Below are 22,457 nucleotides of genomic sequence, written 5' to 3' on the forward strand. Positions count from 1 at the left end.
GGCTCTGAATTTCACCCAGACTCTGAAATAGATTTTCGAAGTGGACAAGCGGACAGAGGATAACAAAACGTCACATAAGTGTTCTGAGAGACCATGACCCTGAAGGATCATCCTTGCAGCAACCATGCTGTCAGGCGAAACATTTCCAGGGTTTCTACTGGAAGAGTCACATTCTCTAATATGGTGGAAGAGATCGGGAGAGACCAACGTGATATGGTCATGTTTTCCACTTCTGAGAACCAACTTCTGTTTGGCCAGAAGGGCAGGACTGCTAGAATTCTTGCCTTCTCCCATCTTATCTTCTGAACAATCCGGGGAATAAGAGCGACAGGCGGGAAAATATAAGCCATGTTGAAGTTCCAAGGGATCGACAGACCGTCTAGGACATCTGGGTAGTCTCCTGCTTGGAGAGAAGCGGATCTCTGCACTTTCCGGTTTCTCCTTGTCGCCAACAAGTCTATCTCTGGCCTGCCGAAGCGGGAAACTAGCTCCAAGAAAACCTGGTTTGATAGTGCCCAGTCTGCCTGAGACCAATGATTTCTGCTGAGGTCGTCTGCAATAATGTTTAGAGACCCTTTGATATGGGTAGCTGAGATTGCAAGAAGATTGGTTTGGGCCCAAGACATTATACGGTAGCAGAGATTTTGGAGAGCTTTTACCTTCGTGCCTCCTTGGCGATTTAAATAAGCCACAGTGGTGGCGTTGTCCGACTGAATCCTCACCGTCCAATTGGCGATGACTGAACCGAAAGACACCAGTGCCTTCCAGACCGCTAGTAATTCCCTGAAATTTGAGGAAGCGCCTGCCTCTTCCTTGTTCCAAAGACCTTGATGGAATTGAGAACCGAGATGGGCGCCCCAACCAGTCTGGGAAGCATCTGTGGTTATCGTAATCCACTGTTTTTGTGCAAAAGATAGGCCTTTTGAAATGTTGCTCCTGTCTCTCCACCAGTTTAGCTGTTTTTTCACCTTTGCGGATAAGTGGAAGGGAGAGTCTAGATCTTCCTGTTTTCGAGTCCATTGTGAAAGAATGTCCCATTGCAATGGTTTTGATTCTGCTTTTGCCCAAGCCACTGCTGGGATTGCAGAAGTGAGGAGGCCTAGCAAACTCATAGCATCCCTGATTGAGCTTAGGTTTTTCTGCAGCTTTAATACGGCTTTTAAGATCCTCCTTTGTTTCTCTATTGGTAAAAACAGAGACAGGGACTGTGATTCTACCTGAAGACCCAAGAATTCCAGACTCCGTGACGGATTCAACTTGGATTTTTCCAGGTTCAGGATCCAACCGTGATCTTTTAAAACCTTCATCGTAATCCTGAGATGATATTCTAGCAGTTGTTTCGATTTGGCTTTCAAGAACCAATCGTCCAGGTATGGAACAATCGAGATACCTTTCAGACGTAAGACTGCTGCTACGGGTGCCAGGATCTTCGTAAAAACTCGAGGAGCTGAAGACAGGCCAAAGGGTAGAGCCTTGAATTGCAAATGGAGAATCCTTCGCTTTTTTGTAAGAACCGCAAACCTGAGAAACTTCCGGGAAGATTCTGAAACCGGTACATGTAGATAAGCATCTTTTAAATCTAACTTTGCCATGTGATCTCCTTTTTGTAAAATGTGCGTTACAGACAGAATACTTTCCATGCGGAACTTCTGGTACGGTATGCAGGTGTTGACTTGCTTTAGGTCTAGTATTGGCCGAAAGGATCCGTCTGGTTTCTGAACCAGGAACAGACGGGAGTAAACCCCCTGAAATTCCCAACGTTTGGGTACCTTCTCTACCACATCTTTTCTTAAAAGAAGAAGAGCTTCTGTTAGGAGTGCTTCTGTTTTTTTCTTTGAAGGATAGTCTGATAGTAGGAAGGAGGGTTGTGGTTTTGTTGAAAACTTTATTCTGTAACCTTCTGAAATTGTTCTTATAATCCACCCATTTGATGTACTCTTTTTCCACTCTTGGGCGAAGAACCGAAGGCGTCCTCCCACTCTTTTGGCGTCAAAACTTCCTCTTTTTGTCTTGCCTGTTGGATTCATGTCTAGACCACTGGCTGCTGTTTCCACCCTGTTTTTGAAACCTTCGAAACCGCCCTTGGTAACGAAAGGACCGCTGACCCTTATACTGAAAACGTTTATAACCCTGTGATCTTGATTCCAGAGGTAGGGCTTTCTTTGTGTCTGACATTTGTTTAATAATGTCTTCCAAAGGTGTTCCAAATAGTTTGTTCCTCTCAAAGGGTAATTCACACAAGGCAGCCTTGGATGCTGAATCTGCTGTCCATGTACGTAGCCAAAGAGCTCTTCTGGCCACTGACGACAATCCCATGATTCTTGCTGCTAAACGCATAGACTCATCAGAGGCATCCAAAAGAAATTCATTAGATAATTTCAGTAGGAACATAAGATGGGAAGGATCTGCATCTGATTTTCCCATAAGAGATTCTTCCAGGGATTGTAGCCAAACGCTCTGAGCCCTGAGAACCGCTGAACTTGCAATACCGGCTCTGCATTGGTACCCTGCGGCCTGAAATAATCTTCTACATGAAGTTTCGGCTCGTTTATCCATTGGGTCTTTGAGTCCTGAGACTTCGCCAATGGGTATAGTGGTTTTCTTAGATAGCTGGGCAATCTGAATATCTACTTTAGGAAGATCTTCCCACTTTTCTTCCGACTGTAGTTTGAACAACAGTTTAAATTGTTTGGAAATAAATGCACGTCTTTCAGGATTCTTCCATTCTCTATGAAGGAGATCCAAGATTTTAGGTGACATCGGGAAACCTTTAACCTTACCCTTGGTAGGTTGCGTTTCTTGTATAGCTGATGTTACTTCCTTAATAAATTTTTTCAGCTCTTCTGGTGGGAAGCCCTCCTCCACACTGGAAGCTAGGCTGGAAATATCCGAAGGCGAAGAAATAGAGCATTCTCCTGAAGAAACGTCAGACACCGAAGGAGATCTATTCCTTCTACGTTTCTTAGGCTTCTCTTGTATAGCCGGCTCTTGCTTCACAGAATCTTTAAAAGACTCAAACGTCTGGGACAAATTTTCCTGGAACCAGCCCAGGAAGGATGCCATATCAGTCTGCTTAGCTTTCTCTAGCAATTCCACAGAGCACTGATTACACGTCTTTTTGCGACATCCGTCAGGCAGAGGTACAGCACATTCCAGACAACATAAGTGCTTAGATTTGCTTGTGGCTTTTTTAGGGACAGATGCTGACATCTTGTCCTTATCCGCTTTGTCCGGGGGAATAGGACTGGACATATCTGTGGATCAAACAAAAAAAATGTTTCAATAGAAATAGAAATGGAAATAAACATATAAATAGACGCATGCAAAATAATAGATGAATAAAAGGAGAGATTCATAAAATCCCACCTTAAATCAACTAAAGTCCGTGTAGGAGGGCTGGTGACACGGAGAACCAGAGCTGTACACCCACCCTTGGGGTCAGCAAGGTTCTGCACAGTTATATACCAAAAAAAAATTTTTTTAAATTTGGCGCCAAAACCCCCGGTTTCGCGCATGCGTAGTTGCGCGATTCCGTGTTTGGTGGAACGCAAACGCCTCCCGGCGTGCGTTCCACCACTGTGCGCATGCGAAAAGCAATTGAGGAGGACCGCCCGGGAACTCATCTTAGCAGCCACAAAAGGGAAGTACCCGGTCGCGTTCCGTAACGCTAGACCGGAAGTACTGCGCCACTCAGTTCCCACCCGGGGAACCATCGGGCAATTACCTCCCCGATCAGCAGCCTGTGCTGATCGCACCTCTCCACCTGAACTGGGGAACCTGTCCGTCCCGTTGCCGGGACAAGAAGAACTGGCGGGTGATTCAATCTTGCAGGTTATATGGAGGCAGTAGGCGGAGCACAGCTATATTATTCAAAGAAGGGGGAGCTTCTTGTCCAACACCGGAAGGAACATCCCACTTGTAAGTACTGCCACTATACGGAGGGAAAAACATAGCTGGCACAGCAGGATGCGGCTAAGATTCTGGTCCATGCTGCTATCATCTCTGGCCTTTAACACTGCAATCTGTTTCTCAGTGGTACTGAATTTGTTGGCACTTTATAAATATTATTATAAATGTTAAAAATATTTTTATAAGATCACACTATTCTACTTGGTAGGAAATATGAAAAGGTTTGTTTTGTTTTTTTAAACTCTCTCATGTTGAAATGTGTGCAGCATGAAGAAGGTCTGCAAGAATATTTTTTTATTCAGTTTTTAGAAAGTAGACTAAAAAGTACACTCCAGGCACCATGAGCACTACAAACAATGTATTTTTTATTTTATTATTCATTTAAGTTACATTTTAGTCCAAAGGTTATTCAACATGAATAAGGGCAGGGATAGGCAGCATTCGGAACCCAAGATGTTGTGGACTGGGTCTTCCATAACACTCTCAAATTAACAGGGGAGATGTAATCCACATCTGGAGAGCTGAAGGCTGCGTTAAGGTGATCATTGTGTGTGCACAGATTTGCAGAATAACAATGGTATTAAAGTATTTTTCTGAACTTTGTATGTGTATTTTAGAATATCCTTGCTGTGAAAAAGTGCATGTTCAAATAGCATTACTGACTAGCGATTTAAATCATGAATTAAAGGGACACTATAGGCACCTAGACCACTTCAGCTGATTAAAGTGATCTGGGTGTAGTGTCCCTTTTGCACTTGGTGCTGCAATGAAAACGGCTATATAATCTCTTTGAATCAAAATCAACCCGACACAAGCCATTATCAAAACTGGTAAAAGAGACAAGGATACAGTAAGCAAATATGATTACTCCAGAAGCTCCAAATTATATTACATTAAAAAACGGCCAAATTTTAAGCAAAAGTAGCTGATTTAGTCTTAATTTTGCCATTCAGATTTCAAATTACAAAATTTTAGAGTTCAGTAAATAAAGGCTAAATATATTTAAACCAAGGCTAAGGTGTTGTTTAATAGCCAGACGAGAAGATAGGGATCCAAGTAACATTAGGTCAATGGATTTTTTCAGACTGACTGTACAGTACATAAAAGGACAATACAGTATCCACAACAAATATAGTATACTGAACACAGTGTAGAAAGTTACAAGGCTTAACTCCTGAGTACGACAACTTCACGGTCTAAGCATAAGCCATGGATAGAGATGTGGGATAGGATGTGCCAACCGTAACATACGAATATATTGGAACTAATCAATTATAAATACACGGTTAACTTTTTCTTTAAAGGGACACTATAGGCACACAGACCACTTCAGCTCATTTTTAGAAACTGCAATGTGTACACTGTAGTACTAAGACAGTCTCTAGTGGCTGTCTACCAGGCAGCCAGTATAGGTGCTTCCGAGAGTTTACCAGACTCTAGGTTCCTTATGCATGAGGACACCCAGTGTCAAGTGAAATCCCCAAAGGAAAACATTACTGAAGTTGGAGGATGCAAAGTGCTGAGGGACGTCAGCGCTGGAATTGGGTAAGTAAATAAAGCCTTTAAAAAAAAAAAAATAAAAATATGATATGCCAGAGGGGGGCGTGAGTGACATGGGGACCAGAGGGCACTATAGTGTTAGGAATACAGATGTTTAGTCATAGCACTATATAAATCCTTTATTATTGTTATAGAAAATATGAGCTCTATTAAATTGCTGCCTGTCTGCTGCTACAGCCATGTAGAAGTCCTTACCTTTACTGGCCACTTCATGACTTGAGGATCTATGTCACACTCACCAATGGCAAGTAGAAACATTATATATAAAAACGCACACTCTATCCTTTGCTCCTGGGGGTGTGCACTGCATAATACATTTATATTAGATAGACATTTTATAAAAGCATTTAGTCATAGACATTTTATTTTCCAATTTGTGATAACTGAAATAAACCAGTAGAAATCTAATGGTTTTTAGATTAAGCATTTCCTTTATTATTTTTCAAAATAGGACGGGGCTCTACTCACATGTACCATGTACCAGCCAATTCCTCTAGCAAATTAGAAAAGCTGATAATTGCACCGATGTAAACTGGCTTTTTCATAATTCAATTTTAATATAATTAATGTGAATATCTTAAGTCACTAATAACATCTGATTGTATGACATCATGAAAATAACAAATTGTTATATATTGTGCATGACCTGGACATGATTCCAAAGAGGGAAACAAATCTAATCTAATTAAGATCTCACTTGAGGACACAAAACTGTTTAAGTTTTGTAATTAAAGCCATTATCTAGATCAGTGTTTGCAAGCAATTTTGGGACGAATCACATTTTAATGGCACAAGTATAATCAAGGCACACCTATAAAAAATGCCCTTTTAATATTAAAATAATAAGTATGGATGAGTGAACATTCAAATGTATAATGCTTAACTTTCGCAGAGGGTACTTACACAAACACAGACACCTGCAAATGCTCTCAAACTCTCAGAGGCTCAGACTTGCAGAGACTCACCAGATGCTCTTACAAACACTAACATATACAAACATTCCTGCTTTCTCACGGATACAATTCCAGACACCTTCAAACACTCTTAAAAACTTTCATAGATACACTCACAATTTTACAGACACCATATAGTGCATACAGTGAAACCTTTAAATCCATTTGTGGGTGCCATATCACCGAAAGTGTTTGAAAAAAAATACATGAAATTCACCTGCCAGACAAGTCCACTAATGCAAGAAAAGATGCTGGTCTATGTAATGCTGCCAGTGCAGCAATATGCATCTTTGTCCCTGCTCTTTCCTCCACTAACAGCAGGGAGGAAGCAGACTGAAAACACTGAGTCCTCTTCATACCAGCTTTCAGGACAAGCAAGTGCTGCACGCTGTTGATCCAAGACACTATTGCTGGGGTGGGCAGCATAACAGTCAACTATCACTTCCAATGATGTCTAACAGTATCTCTACTTATTTCCTGTGTTTAGCATATATCATTTTTTGGTTCTGAAAAATAAAAATGAATATAGAAATCAACACTTTTATCCTGGAACTGGGCGTCTCCATTTTGGATCCCTGTCAATCTTCAGCATACATGTTGCCTTTTTAAGCTCTGACAGTGCCTGGACAATAATGTAACTTGCTAAACCTTTTAAAATCATTTAAAACTTTTGTCAACTTTTTGTTAAATTATACTTTGTTTTCTTTTAAACTGTAGACAAATGTGTTATTCAATGATGAAAATTCAAGGGAAGTGACAGTTCTGCTTTAACCATCTCAGCATTGGACTGGTCAGCTCTGCTATCACTCATGCAGGGAGAGTCTGAAGCTGCTGCATGTCACCAACCTCAATGACAACCAGTCAACAAAGATTTTATGGATCTCCCGCATGGACACAAAGAACCCTCACAGATAGACTTTACATGAGGGAACTGATGCTGAGTTAGTCAGAAAGTGTATGCTTTACGGATTGACCATCTTCAAGATCCCTCTCATAACCTTGCAGCTCATCAGCTGTTGGTTTTCCTTTGGAGGGTAACATGGGCCTCGGTCAGTTACGTAGGAATAAGGGAATCTCAGAACCCACAGTCCGTCAGAAGGTAGAGTGATTTCCTGCTTTTCAGGATAGAACACAGAGCAAGGAGGTGGACCAGGTTGCACCTAGAAATATCAAGAAAGAGAGGTAACCACTCCTGAAAACAACAGCAAGTACAAATACACATTCATGTAAGATATCCAATTATTTTTCATCCAGAGGCTACCAAATTTTCATGCTGGCATAAACATAATCAGAAACTGACTTTGAGCTATGAATTTGTGATGATTTTCACTTTTTCTTTCTATCCCTTCCCACCTTCCACATGCACCTGCAGTGACTGTGGTCGTCTTTCAGTTTTGCTTTGCTCTAAAGTGACATTTGTACACAGGGGAGGCAATGTAGGACCCCAGCATGACTTAGGTGAGTTCCCAAACTACTAAAATGGTTTGACATTTTACCATGGGATAGCACCAGAGCACTCCTGGCACCATAACCACTACAGTCGGACACATTGGTTATGGTAGATATTTAATTGCTTTTTTTAATCTTTAAATGCATTAAGATGTTGACAGTTTAATGGTTTAACGGTTGACTAAGCAACATGACTACTTCAGTGATAAAAGTGAACATGATGCCTGGAGTCTGAATGTGTAACGATTAACCTCTTCCCTGCCAGAGGTGTAACTCCACCTCTGGTAACGTCATTAGCCAGCCAAAAACGATGTCCTGGTCAATGGTAATTCTTTACAAAATTAGCATCTGATGTTAGCAAACACAGCATGCGGGCGCCGGGTAGGCAATGTCTGTACTCTCCTTGGCATCTCTCCACCTTTGGTGAGGTGGAGTGACATCAGGCCACAAGAATTGGGCTGAGGGGGAAAATGGCCTCGGTGAAGGGAAAGACGTAAGAGGTTACCAGACCAGTGATAGGCAACCTTCAGCACTCCAGATGTTTTTGACTACATCTTGCCTGATGCCTTGCCACCTTATGGCTGTAAGAGCACTATGGTCCACAACGTCTGGAGCGTTGAAGGTACCATAAAAATTCCACACCGGCTTGAAATCACCATTCACTGCTACCTAGCTCACAAACTCTTCAGTTACTTACATCTGAAATATATTTTTGTATTGCTGCACATATCACCAGTTATTTAAAACAGTCTAAATACACATTAGCCAATTAAACTGTAGGGTGATTGGGCATTCATGCACTGCACTTTTTATAAGAGCGCTAAAAATATTAAAACAAAATTATGTATCTTTCTGTAAATCCTACGATTATGTAGTGCTCTGGACAAGAGTGCTACACAAGATCTGTTCAATAGTTAACATAACATTCTAGAGAAAGTCACTGAGTTACTCTGGCTTTAAGTATAGTTATAACAGCGGCACAGTTGAATAACCCAATAGATTTGGTGCCAGTGCTGAAAGTCCAGATTCTTGTTGTGCAGAATCCAAAACAAATGAAATGGGGAGTATTTTATTTAATAATTTGCCATTAAACCATCGAATGCTGTGGGTTAGAGCAGTGTTTCCCAACCCAGTCCTCAAGGCACACCTACCAGTCCAGGGTTGGGAAACACTGGGTTAGAGTATGGTTTTTCCTTACTCTGGCTTTAAAGGTACACAATAGTCACCAGAACAACTACAGCTTAACCCCTTAACGCCGTTACGGCGTTCTATGCCGTCGCGGCTTTAAAGGGCTTTAAAGCCGTTGCGGCGGCATAGAACGCCGTAACGGCTGAAGCCCCCAGGAGGTAAGCTATACTTACCTCCGCCGCGATCCTCTTCTGGGGGTCTGCCTGAGAGCCCAGGCAGCCCCCCTCCGGCAAATGAGGCCCCCGGGGGCCATGTGATCGCTCTCAAAGAGCGATCACATGGCCCCCTATAGCTGGCTATGGATCTGCCAGCAGGGGGACTGTCTAAAATATTAGAGAGTCCCCCTGCTGGTAGGTAGTGTAAAAAAAAAATTAAATACACATGTTAAAATAAAATACAAGTATTTATATATATATATATATATATATATAATATATGTATATATATTATATATATAATATATATACATATTATATATATATGTAACGTCATACGCAATGTATTTTAATATTAATATTAGTATATATATTAGTATTAAAATACACTTAGAATGACGTTACATATATAATATGTATATATATATTATATATATATAATAGATCTACATATATATATTATATATATGTATAATTACAATAATAAATAAATAAAATAATAAAATAAATAAATAAAATATTGAAAGAAAATTTAAAATAAATTATATATTCATATGTAATTTCATTCTAACTGTATTTTGTTATTAATATATATATATATATTGGAAACAGAATACACTTAGAATGACATTCTATATATATCTATCTATATATAAAATACAAATAACCGCAAATATATATAGATCGATAAATACATATAATTACATGAAAGATTACATTAATATACACGTAGAATTTAAATACCTATAAATGCATATATATTAAAATTCTACGTGTATATTTAAGTAATTTTTTAACAATTATGTCATTTAATTAATAAAAATTTGATTGACATGCCTGACAACACAGGGAGAAAGTGCAGAGAATTTAATTCGCAAGCACTATATTTGACCCTGTAACTCTCCAAGACACCATAAAACCTGTATATAGGGGGTACTGTTTTACTCGGGAGACTTCGCTGAACTCAAATATTAGTGTTTCAAACTGGTAAATTGTATTACAACGATGATATTTTAAGTAAAAGTGACGTTTTTTGCATTTTTTACAAACAAACTGCACTTTTATGGACTATATTATTGTTGTAATATGTTTTACTGTTTTAAAACACTAATATTTGTGTTTAGTGAAGTCTCCCAAGAATAACAGTACCCCCCATGTACAGGTTTTATGGTGTTTTGGAAAGTTAGAGAGTCACATATAAGGCTCGCATTTCATTTTTTTGACATTGAAATTTGCCAGATTGGTTATGTTGCCTTTGAGACCGTATGGTAGCCCAGGAATAAGAATTACCCCCATGATGGCATACCATTTGCAAGTAGACAACCCAAGGTATTGCAAATGGGGTATGTCCAGTCATTTTTAGTAGCCACTTAGTCACAAACACTGGCCAAATATTAGTTTTTTGCTTTTTTCACACAGAAACAAATATGAACGCTAACTTTGGCCAGTGTTTGTGACTAAGTGGCTACTAAAAAAGACTAAACATACCCCACGTTCAATACCTTGGGTTGTCTACTTTTTCAAATGGTATGCCATTATGGGGGTAATTCTCATTCCTGGGCTACCACACCGTCTCAAAGGTAACATTACTAATCTGGCAAATTTCAATTTGAAAATGGAACGTTCTATATTTGACCCTGTAACTTTCCAAAACACCATAAAACCTGTTAATGGAGGGTACTGTTGTACTCGTGAGACATCGCTGATTACAAATATGTGCATTTTGTTGCAGTAAAACCTAACAGTATTATGACATTTACAGCTAAAATGTGAGGCGGAACTACAAATTAAAAAAAAAAATTCTAATTTTACAGTTTTTTTTTATTTTATTCATAATAAATTGTTTCATATATAAATATTTTATATGAAATGAAAGCCCTGTTTCTCCTGAACAAAATGATATATAATAAGTGTGGGTGCATTTAATATGAAAGAGGTGAATTACGGTTGAACAGACATATAGCGCAAATTCCAGTTTTTGTTTACGTTTTGTTTTGATCAGAACGTGCACTATTGACTCCGTCCTGAAGGGGTTAATGTAGTTGTTCTGGTGAGTGTAGAGCAGTGTTTACATTACAGCCTATAAACACCTCTAGTGCCCACATATGGCCCCTAGAGGCGCTTCCTGGGTCACTGCTGCATGGAGATGCTGAATGTTTCCCTTAGGTATGCATTGATTCAGTGCAACTCTATGAGGAGATGCTGTTTGGTCAGGGTGGCATTTGGCTCTGCCCCCCAATCTACCTCTTTGGCTGAGATCATCAGAATGGACTCTCTCAGCCAATTCAATGCTTTCCCATCGGAGAGCATTGTAATTGGCCGAGGTTATCAATGTTGATGATGTCAGCTAAGGAGGGGGGTAGAGGGCTGGGGCCAAACACGAGAAGCCCTGCACTAGAAAAAGGTGAGTAAATCACTTTTCTAACCCAAAGTAAGGGGGCCAACCATCTCAATGGTGGTTTAAGAACTATAGTGCACGGAATACAGGTTTGTTTCGCTGACACTATAGTGCCCCTTTAAGCAGCAGTAGATCATACAAGCAAATAATTCCTTAGGAAACAAGCCATTTCAAGCTATGACTGCTTTTCTCGGTTTGCTATCAAGTGGTACTAGAACAAACTATAGAAAATAAATGAGAAATAGTTGCCTCCACCCTACCCCTTTCTGAATCTTCATGTTTGATGTAAATCTACCAGCTCCTCTGGGGACTTGGAAGTTGCTAAAGATTCATGAACAATTGTGGCCTTGCCATCGTTTTAAGGGAAAGAAAGACCATATTTTGAGAATATCTGATTTTTATCCTAACCAGAGTAGATTCAGCTGGGGGCACATTCCAGATCCATCTGCATGACCAATCAGAGGCAGTTGTCTGGTGTTCAAATCCTCTCAGTGGTACCGCAGTGAGATAATTTCATAGGAAAATTAAGCTATTATAGCGAACATTGATTGGTCTCCTTTTATCAATCCAAACAATATATATTTTTAATAGTTACTTGACAGTATGGAGTCAGTTTGTTAATGATAATGGTTTATGCATCTTTTCTGTCAACTTACCTGAGGATTCATTACAATATTCAAAGGAGCCTCTGGAACCACAACATAGAGTCTCATCAGCTGTGCATAATGAGGTTTAAGTCCTCTACCCTGAGAAGGGGATAGCATATATAAGGGCATGTCACTGTTCAATGCTTTGACTGCAGATTCCTTTGGCCCATTACCAATAACCTTCATAATTTTATCTGGTCCAGAGCACATAAATCTGCGTCCTCTGGAATCCTCATATTCAAAACCAACAAAGGCCCTTGCAATGTCATCTCTTCTCCGACCTCTGCCTATAACCACTGCACTCCTCTTTCCAGGAATAGATTTATTAGGTGCTGGCCAAGAGTTGTTGTCTAAGTCCCCGTCATCTTCTGATTTTGTGCGGATAACAATGTCCCATGGCATCAAATAATTAGTGCCTGGGATGAAGCCAAGCTGGTCTAAACCTGTGTGAAAGTTGTAAGATTTAGCAGGCCCAAGTTTTACTAAGGCCCAACTTGAGAATTTGGGTAAGAGACCTTTTGGACAATTGGAATGCATCATTCCAGGGAGGTATTCCACAGTTGATACCTGACGATCGGTTAAACTTGGTCTTTTTTCCCTTTTCTCCTGTCCTGCTGGCACAGGATCTGCATTGTCACCTCCAGCATGAGCATCAGCTGGATAATTTCCAAGACTGTCAGTTGACTGGCCCAAGCTAAGAGCCAAACTTAGGCTAGTACTTTCTCCCTGTGTTTGCGGTTCCTTGACAGTCAGCTTTTCCACTTCCACCTCTCCTTCCTGGGGAACTGTAGAGGCTTCATCCTTTGCAGGTGCAGGATCTGGTGTGCTTGGTTGAAATATTGGAAAATCGATATGATCAAGCTTTGCACAGCATTTCTCTTCCAGTATCTACAAATAAGTAAGAAATTAAAATTATAAGATGGGGAGAAGAAATCTGCAAAACAAGGAACATTCTGTAACTGGATAAGCAAAAGTATAAGAAATGTCAAGGGGGACGGGGCTTGACTGTCATGCTGATAATTCACATCTAGTTGGAGCTCCTGGAGAAAAAGCGATGATCTGCCCGTTTGCCCGCTTTCTCAAGCAAATTAAGTGGTTAATTAGGCTGCAGGGGCTACCTGTGGTCTCTGCACGTTTATTATAAGACATTTCTGACTCTTTTGGAGCAAATTATGCTTTGTGGCTATTTAGGCCTACCAGGTCCAAGGGCGGGAGAAATGGCCGATCTCTCCTCACTTCTTCGCCCTAAAGCCAGTTGACAGAGCACGCACCCCTCCTTACCGGTGTGTTATCCCACTAGGCTATCATTGATTCTTATCAAGCAACACTAGCGATCCTGTGGCCTGCTTACCATCTGACTAACCGAGGTGCTCAAAAACAACGAAGATGGCGGTTGCCACATGCTCCTTGAGTTCTAAAGGACAGTCACATAACATCATGGCTTGCTTAGATGAACTATTCAATACCTTTAGGCTGAATCTAAGCAAACACCTCTAGTGGCTGTCTGGTAGACAGACACTAGAGGCAGTCTTCAACCTGCAATATAAACTGAAATATATAAAATAGGGTTAAGGAAACAGGGACAGTGCACCCAAACCACTTCAATGAGATGAAGTGGTCTGGGTGCCTATAGTGTCCCTTTTTATAAAGTAAGCTTATTAACCACAAGGCTGTCAACCAGACAAGAGGCCCCATCACCCATTGTACAGTGCCTATGGAATTTGCTGGCACTTTATAAATAATAAAATAGTAATATTACATTCTGGTTGTTTAGCCCAGTAAAGCTCAAATCAAGAGGTAGGCAAGTGCCCACAGCACCTGTCTTGCAAACACTTCTCAATGAGCTGCATTGGAAAGTCACTGAAAAGCACAAAGTATGGAATAGGGAAGAAGGGCAGGGCTTGCAAAAGCTACATACAAGAGATATTCTGCTTTTGAAATACCAAAGAAAAAAACAGAAGAAAATGCATGAGAGTGATTTTCATTTATTTTGTATTTGAGCAGATAAGTGTCCCCTTAACATTTCTGTCTTCCGATCTGCATCTCAGTGTTTTATACCCAATATAAACTCTAAACATGCTTTCTAGAGATATCTACCCTCTGTTTGAGCTCATTCCACGGTCCTTTTATTCAAGCCCTTTTCGTAATTTCCTGGTTCTATTTCAGTAGTCACCTCTCATATCACATTGTCGATAACCGGTTTCAGCTTAGTCTTTTTCTTGCTTACCATATAAGCTCCTATTTCCACACCAATCTTCTCATTACAATAGTTTCTCCCTATCATACGATTTCATATCGCCACTGCCAACCTTGGCATCCATGGCATACTCACGACAAGTTAATTTCAACCAGGGCCAAATTTGCACTTTCAACTATCTGACTAGCAGAGAGTGGAAATTTTAAGGCCTAATTTATATCAAGACATTTGAATCGGGCACTGAGAGCTGCCAGGTAGACAGAATTATGCTCAATGTGACACAAATGCCATAAGGCTTTCATCAGTGCACTACTGGATAGACAATTAAAGGAAGTAGAAAAATAATCATTCCTATAAGTTGGTATACTTCTCTAAAGCATTGAGTTTTTCTTATGTTACTAATTAAAAACTGTAACCTAAAGAAACCAGGGTAAAATCTAAAAGGTTGAGACTGGGATTTACAGAGGCGATGCTATGGAGAAAGGTAATCTTTCTTTAAAAAAACAGTAAGTTTTGATGTCAGCCAATCGAGACGGATGCATGTCATTGGGGCTCCTCAAGGTCTACCTGAATCTAACCTAATTTAGGTGTTTCCATATGCTATTTTTGATAGTACATCTACCTTATTTTGCTAGTCAGGCAGTACCGGTGGTCTGGACATCTTTGGGAAGCCACACAGCAGCCCTGATCGCCTCGGAGGCTTGTGGACTCCGTTAAGGTGGAGGAAACAGCCGATCCTTCACCTTGAATTGCTTTGGGCCCTGCTCCCCCACCCCCCACATTGCACCAATGGGGGATATCCTACTCCCCATTGGAGTGCAGAGCCAATCTCTGCTCAGCTACCTGAGGTCAGCTTCTAAGATGGCCAGCAGCTCTACATATCCCACAACATGGGCCTTACATGAGGAGTGAGTTGCTCAGGTCTTTCAGCGACTGTGGTTGCAATTCTGGGAAAGGATACAGCAAGAACCCCAGCCTATAACTCCAAGAAGCAGCGACAAATTGCGTCCTACCCTACTATAGCATCAACAGTAAAGAAGCGAAAAAAAGAGGCTGCGGTGGGCGCATAGGTACTGAAGGCATGGTTCTGCAGCTGGCCACTTCCTTCTTAGGCCATAATCTAGACAAGGACATTTCCCAAGGCACATCTCACATCCTCGGGTGGTGCACAATCAATACGGAAGAATGCATTCTGAGGGAAGATATCGAGATATAGTTTTGGTTGCAAACAGAGATTGGACCCATGAGAATGGTGTGCTGAACTGTACTAGGGTCTGGGGCTGGTGTGGCGCTGCTTTGTGGGACTTGAGTCATTTAACTCACCGGTGCAGAACATATTGTTTGATGGGCATTGGCTGAGCTGCTTTATTGGCACTAGAGCCTAAATATCTCATTTATATTTGCCTCTCCGTTTGATGGGTAGCGGTTTTGATTTTATTTTAGTTACTACCCAGTGGCAGTATTACTATTTTCTAGCTATTTTGTAGCTTATTTGCAATCATAGGCAATGAGTCATTCATATATTTAACTCTTGTTGCATTCGCAACCAGTGCATAGGTCATGCTTTATTTTACTATGATCTCTTTAGCAACAACATAAGAAGCACTGTATTTTTCTTTCACTTAAAATCAGGCCTCAGATCTGTGTGTGATATAACGATAATCATGTACACCGGTTTCTTTGTGTAAACATTTATGCTTTGGGTCTATGTATATTATTGTCACCACTGTACAAAGATGTCTGTAATCAAGAAAATTAACAAAAGCAGTAAGTTTCAACAGCATGATACCTGATAAAAATCATAATTGGCACTTTTAACGTCAAATGGATCTTCACGAGGTGCTTGCTTCCTTCCACAGTTGCAGCTGCCAGTTGAACGTGCCCGACTATTGTGAAAAAGAATAGGAGGATTTCTCTCAGGTTCAATTTTTTCTCCTAAAATAAAAATAAAAAAGTGTTTGTTTCCGTATAAAAACATTGTATATAAATATTAAACCAATGATGTGCACAAATGTGATACATATTGCTTAAAGAGCATCTCTCTTTTAAACCAGTTCTCAATATTCTGTAATACATTAAAAACCAAAATTCAAATATACAGTACAGACCATATGATAATTGTTATACAAAAAAATAGTACAATCATTCAAGGTCCTTGGAAATTAGCTCACAATAAATGAGTGAATAAGTGTCACTATCGATCTGGAGAGATCAGGTCCTCGTGAACGACGAATCCTAAATCTCCAATCCTATATTGGAGGTTTGTAAAATATTGTAATTTTCCCTTTGGTTTGTGAAGTATGTTTTTGGATTATCACAGTTAATAAATGTAAAATAACTTTTTAGAGGTTAAAATTATATGCTACATTTACTGGTATTTTCCCCACGTGTGTTGTTACATTTGTTTTTTTGAATTGCAATGTAATACAGGAATTTGTCAACAGTGTAGAAGTAGTAAATTTGAGATCAATGGTCTTTTGCATTTGATAAGGCCCCTAGAGACGTGGCGAAACGTGTAATGTGCTATATGTCAGTTGAACAGGAATGAGGAAGCAAGGAAGGACAGAATGCCTATGACACATTAAAGGGACACTCCAGTGCCAGGAAAACAATCCATTTTCCTGGCACTGCAGGTCCCCTCTCTCCCTCCCAATACCCGGTTGCTGAAGGGGTCCCTCGGCGGTGGTTTCTGTTTGCCGCCGCTCCTCCTCTTCCTTACATCAGCCGGTGGGCGAGACTGATCCCGCCGGCTGAGGAGACCTAATGCGCATGCGTGGCAATGCCGCGCACGCGCATTAGAACTCTCCATAGGAAAGCATTGAAAATGCTTTCAATGCTTTACTATGGGGAATTGAGCGACGCTGGAGGTCCTCACACAGCAGGAGGACGTCCAGCGACGCTCTAGCACAGAAAACCTGTGCGATTGAGCAGGAAGTGCCCTCTAGTGGCTGTCTACTAGACAGCCACTAGGGGAGGACTTAACCCTGCAAGGTAATTATTGCAGTTTATAAAAAACTGCAATAATTATACTTGCAGGGTTAAGGGTAGTGGGAGTTGGCACCCAGACCACTCCAATGGGCAGAAGTGGTCTGGGTGCCTACAGTGTCCCTTTAAATAAGCTCTGCATTTGCTGAGAATCTATGCATGACAGTACAGTAAAAGACTTAGTGTTGGTCCTGAAGTGCATGCTCTATTGCGGTCCTCCTGTTCTTTGTGGCTTTTAACATTTACGACTAAGTATTGATAAAACTGAGCTGGCTGTTTATTGGTCTTTCCAGATATTTTTAAAGAGCATTGTTGAGATTTAGAATCCAATACTCACAGGGACTTGCACTCTCCAGAATGTGAGTGGCACTTATCCATTCATTATTTATGAGTTGCTTTTCAAAAGACTTGAACGATTTTATTATTCTTGTAAAACCATTTTTAATTTGTCTTTTAAAGTTGTATCACAGAGAACTGGTTTAGAAGAAAAAAAGCTTTTTAAGCAATAAGTATAAAAAAAACGTTTTAGCGCACAACTGGCTCATTATTTATTGATTTTGACGGAGTATTATTGATGGTATACTCCAATATTTTTAATAATTAGAACTTCATTAGGTTCCCAGAAGGTGACATTTGGATGGGACAATTATTGACACTTTATATTGTTGTAATTTGTTTTAACACTTGTGTGCAATAGCACATATTGTGGCTTTTGTTAGGGCCTGTAGTCACCTGAAATTTTGTTTTATACATTTTCTAAATTCTGACTGCACGATATATTCAGTATGCTGGAATAAGTTATGTTTCTAAAAATGTGTTTTAAAAAAAAAAAGAAAGAAAAAAAAAAAAAAAAAAGACAAAATGTATATATGCCCTTAGTGCTGTAGCCCGTTGCTGCCATCCAGGATGAAAGGAACGTTTAATGATAATGCAGAAATAAAAACTACACATCATAAAAGGGATCTAAAAAAAAAGGTACCAGTAAGAGCCCTATATTTGTGAAATCACAACACCAATTTGTAGAAGCAACAGTGCCTCTTTTAATAACAGTAAGCAAAATTAACTTACAAAATCATAAGGCCTTGAATCTGTATTTGTCTAGAGGCAAGGGGTGTTTTCAGGAGTATAATGGTTTAATTGTATAAAGGACATGGTCCATACTTTGTGTTAGTTGGAAAGCAAGTTTGACAGCTAGCCTACAAACTCACTTTCATAATTGAATTCATACAACAACTTATTTTAGACACGGACTTGTGTGGTTTGAGCATGCGCTTAATGGTGGCAAGTGTGTGGTGAACATTGGGTGTGCATGATTGTAAAGATGCATCATACCTGATTTTGGCAGCAAGTGGAATTTGTGCACACAATGCTGATCTGTCAAACTTCTTTCTTCACATAGCTGGTGCCCACTGCTCCAAAATTTATAACAATCTTCATTAAGGATAATAGCATATTTCTGGAATGCAGGCCCACGTGCATGTTGGCTATACACTCTTAGGGCTTGTGCCAGTTGGTTTTTGTGTACTGTTGTGGTATAATTATGGGGCAGATTTGACTGATAGGCACTATGTGCCATAGGTAGAGCTTTTTGGCACCGATTTTCTGAAAACTTAGTATCAGCATCTAAATAACCTTCCAATACTTTCATGTTAGCCAAGAGTTTAGGAGGAAAAGCACCTGGAAACGCAGGAGGATCATCATCTTTATTTTCAATTATTATTTCATATAATTTCAAAGCCACAGCAACCCATTTCTGATAAGTGGGAAGTTCAAAATGAGATGGCTGTGGGTTTCTACCAACACTGTCATCAAAACCCTTTTTGGTCAAAACCAGCTCTACATGTTGGAAGAGGAATTCCCTCAAGGTACAGTCCACCAACTGGCCAGACACATTTGTATTACTTTCAACAGTAAAAGACAACTGACGAGTGTGCCTCATCATTTGAAAGCGCCTGGGACCAGACACGGGCACCACTGTTTCACTCTCTTTTAAAGTGCAGTTATGTCTCAGGCCTTCTAGCAACATTCCAATGGGGTCTTCATCCTGTTCTGCCACAATGTAAACAAAAGCCTGGTTGGCAGGAACCGTAAACAAACAGTTGATGCTCTGGTTGGTTAGTACTCGACTCTTCCTAAAGATGCGATAAATCTGGTCTTCCAAAGCATGCTGCAGCCTTCTTTTGGGCGAATGCTTTTTGGGTTTCTCCGGGACCGGTTGTCCAGGTCCCCTGGCCTCTACCTTGAGTGCCCCATTGAGCTGAAAAACAAAGAGGAGCCTCGGGGGGCATGGCCTGGCATTGAGTTTCCAGTCCAACCCCACTGCACAGTCCTTGAGTGGAGCTTTCAGGGAGGGTAGCACTTTCTGTCTCAGACTGTCCAATGCCCTGAACAGCTTCTCATAGGCAATATCAAAGCAGCAGGTGGGGTGTACCAGCAGCAGGATGTGGCACACCGAGAACAGGTAGAGCAGGTGCATGCAGTACAGCTTCTCCTCGTCCTTCCACCACTCGTGGGCCTCTGCGTGGGACACTCCCTGGCTCAGCTCCTCGCAGGCCCGGCACAGCTGGCCCGAGTCACTCACCCCGGTGAGCAGCAGGTACAGCACCCGGGAGTCCTGCTCGTAGTAAGCCTGGAAGAGGCTGCGCTCCCGGCCCCGCTCGGCCGCGCGGTAGAAGAGGGGGAAGACATGGCGGTCACACAGCGAGTTGACCAGGCGGCATTTCTCCCAGCTCCCCTGCAGCATGGCGGTCTTACCGAATACCCCCACCACGCACAGCTCCTCGTCCTTCCAGCCCGGCTCGGCCTCGGAGCCCAGCAGGTCCCGCAGGACACACGGGCCCTCCACCGCCATCTTCATGGCAGCTTGGACCGCCTTCCCAGAGAGCTGCAGGGCTGACTGGGGGAGCGCGTCCGCCGGTGCACCGCTCTCGGTGCAGCGAAGAAAACTGTCCGTGCGGAAACCAGGAAGCGTCTACATTCACTGCCAGAGGATTGTGTGGGAGAGCGCCACCTGGCGGCTGTCTGTGGCTTTATAGGGTTATACTATGAGTAAAGGGAAAACAGCGGTGATCCCACCAGGGTCACATTGTGTGGTGTCAGGATATCTAATGCTGCTAGCCTCCACAGTACAAAACAAATAATTCATTGATTCATTATTTAAAAATAAATAAAAGGGCCATGGAGGTCATTATGAACATGTATAACTAAAGTGAAGTTTAAAAAATATGTCTCCACACAAAGCCAGGGCAGCCATCAGAAATGTTGGTGCCGTTTTACACAGCTCAAGGTCTGAGCCCCCTGGACCGCCAACAGGGCCCATCCTGAGTCTGCCCACAAGGATGTAGTGTGTGTCTAGTGGATGCAGTGTGTATATGTCAGGAATAGGGATACCCTAACACGCAAACCTAAAGGATACAGTAAAGGTACACGTACTGGTCCTTAGAGTCGCCATGTTAGTGCCCGAGACATATAGATTAAATGTCTGCAAGCAGACAGAGAATAAACAAGAGACAGGCCGAGGTCAGGATAACTGAAATACACAGAATCAATAGCCAGGATAAGGATAACAGAAAGCAAGAATAGTCTAACAAGCCGAGGTCAGAAAACAGGAAATACAACACACAGTATAAACACACCCTCAGGTAACAAGAACCACAACAGGGCAAAGAAACAATGACAATCAGGATGTATATATACCCTATACTAGTTTGTGATTAATTGCACAGGACCATGATGTCACAAGTGTGTATACATCATCATAAAGCAACACATAGGCTGACACTGTAAAATAATACCAATGGGAAGGTTCCAGGTCATATATGATGTCATAATGAGGCATTAGGAAGCTAGGGATGAGTGGCTGTGCATCAACATTCTGAACATACATCGTTTCTGTGATCGCACAGCGCCACGAGGGACAGGTAATGGGACATTGTTGTCCCTCTAGGATTGCCCCCAGGGTGGACAGAACCAGGATGTGAAGGAACCCTGGCATGGAACCTACGATGCAGGACTGGAGCATGGATATCAGAAGTCAGAACCCAAGAACGTTCTTCTGGACCATAACCCTACTAGTGTAATAAGTAATGCAGGGAACCCCTAGATAACCAGGAATCTACAAGTTCCTTGATCTCATATTCCTTCTCTCCATAAACTAGAACAGGAGCAGGAGGGTGGTTCATTAAAGTATAGTGGTTGCACAGCAATGGCTTCAAAAGGGACGTATGAAACTCATTAGGAATAACGGAGACTACGTCTTAAATCCAAAGCGTAAGATACAGGATCTTAAATAGTTTGATAAAGCGAGGTGCCATCTTTATGGAAGGGACACAGAGGTGGATATTTTGTGTAGAGAGCAAAGCTGCCCTACGGTGACGATCAGTATAACATTTCTAGAGCATGGCATTTTTCTGCTGGATGGCATGAACCTGTCCCCAAACTTTCCGCAATGAGGCCAAATACGAGTCCACTCCTTGTATCTCTTTATCAACAAAAGAGGACGGGAAAACTGTGGGATGAAACCCATAGTTAGCAAAGAAAGGACTGTGATCAGAAGCTTCATGTTCTGAGTTATTGCTAGCAAACTCAGCCCAGGGAAACAGGTCTGCCCAGTCATCCAGCAGAGTAGAAACAAAACAGAGCAAATATTGTTCCAAAGATTGATTGGCACGTTCAACAGCTCCATTTGTTTGTGGGTGAATAGCTGATGGAAAGGATAATGTGATTCCCAGTTCAGCACAGAATCCCCCCCAAAATCTGGATACAAATTGCGAACCCCTGTCTGATACAACAACCTGAGAAATGCCATGCAAACGGAATACTTCACAGGCAAATATCTTGTTCAGATCAGCGGATTATGGCAATTTGGGTAAGGGTATAAAACAAGCCATCTTACTGAAACGATCCACTATCATGACCAGGGCCGGATTAAGAGCACACTGGGCCTGGTGCTGACAATTATGATGGGCCTAATTACGGAATCTTATCGACCAAAAACACTAAAACAGTCATACCTCC

The 22,457-nt window shown here is 41.3% G+C and overlaps 1 protein-coding gene across 1 annotated transcript; it reads right to left on the reverse strand.

Annotated features, from left to right (window-relative positions):
• Nucleotides 1-4,252: 4,252 nt before the first annotated feature.
• SMG8 (SMG8 nonsense mediated mRNA decay factor) lies at nt 4,253-20,427 on the reverse strand. Its single transcript, XM_063456880.1, has 4 exons — nt 18,774-20,427; nt 16,246-16,391; nt 12,269-13,147; nt 4,253-7,582 (listed from the first exon to the last, which is right to left on the reverse strand). Exons 1-4 carry the CDS (start codon nt 20,296-20,298, stop codon nt 7,385-7,387), a joined length of 2,748 nt encoding a protein of 915 aa, XP_063312950.1. The 5' UTR covers nt 20,299-20,427; the 3' UTR covers nt 4,253-7,384.
• Between the last annotated feature and the right edge of the window lie 2,030 nt (nt 20,428-22,457).

Source organism: Pelobates fuscus, chromosome 1 (genome assembly GCF_036172605.1).
Source record: "Pelobates fuscus isolate aPelFus1 chromosome 1, aPelFus1.pri, whole genome shotgun sequence".
In the NCBI taxonomy this organism is placed as follows: Eukaryota; Metazoa; Chordata; class Amphibia; order Anura; family Pelobatidae; genus Pelobates; species Pelobates fuscus.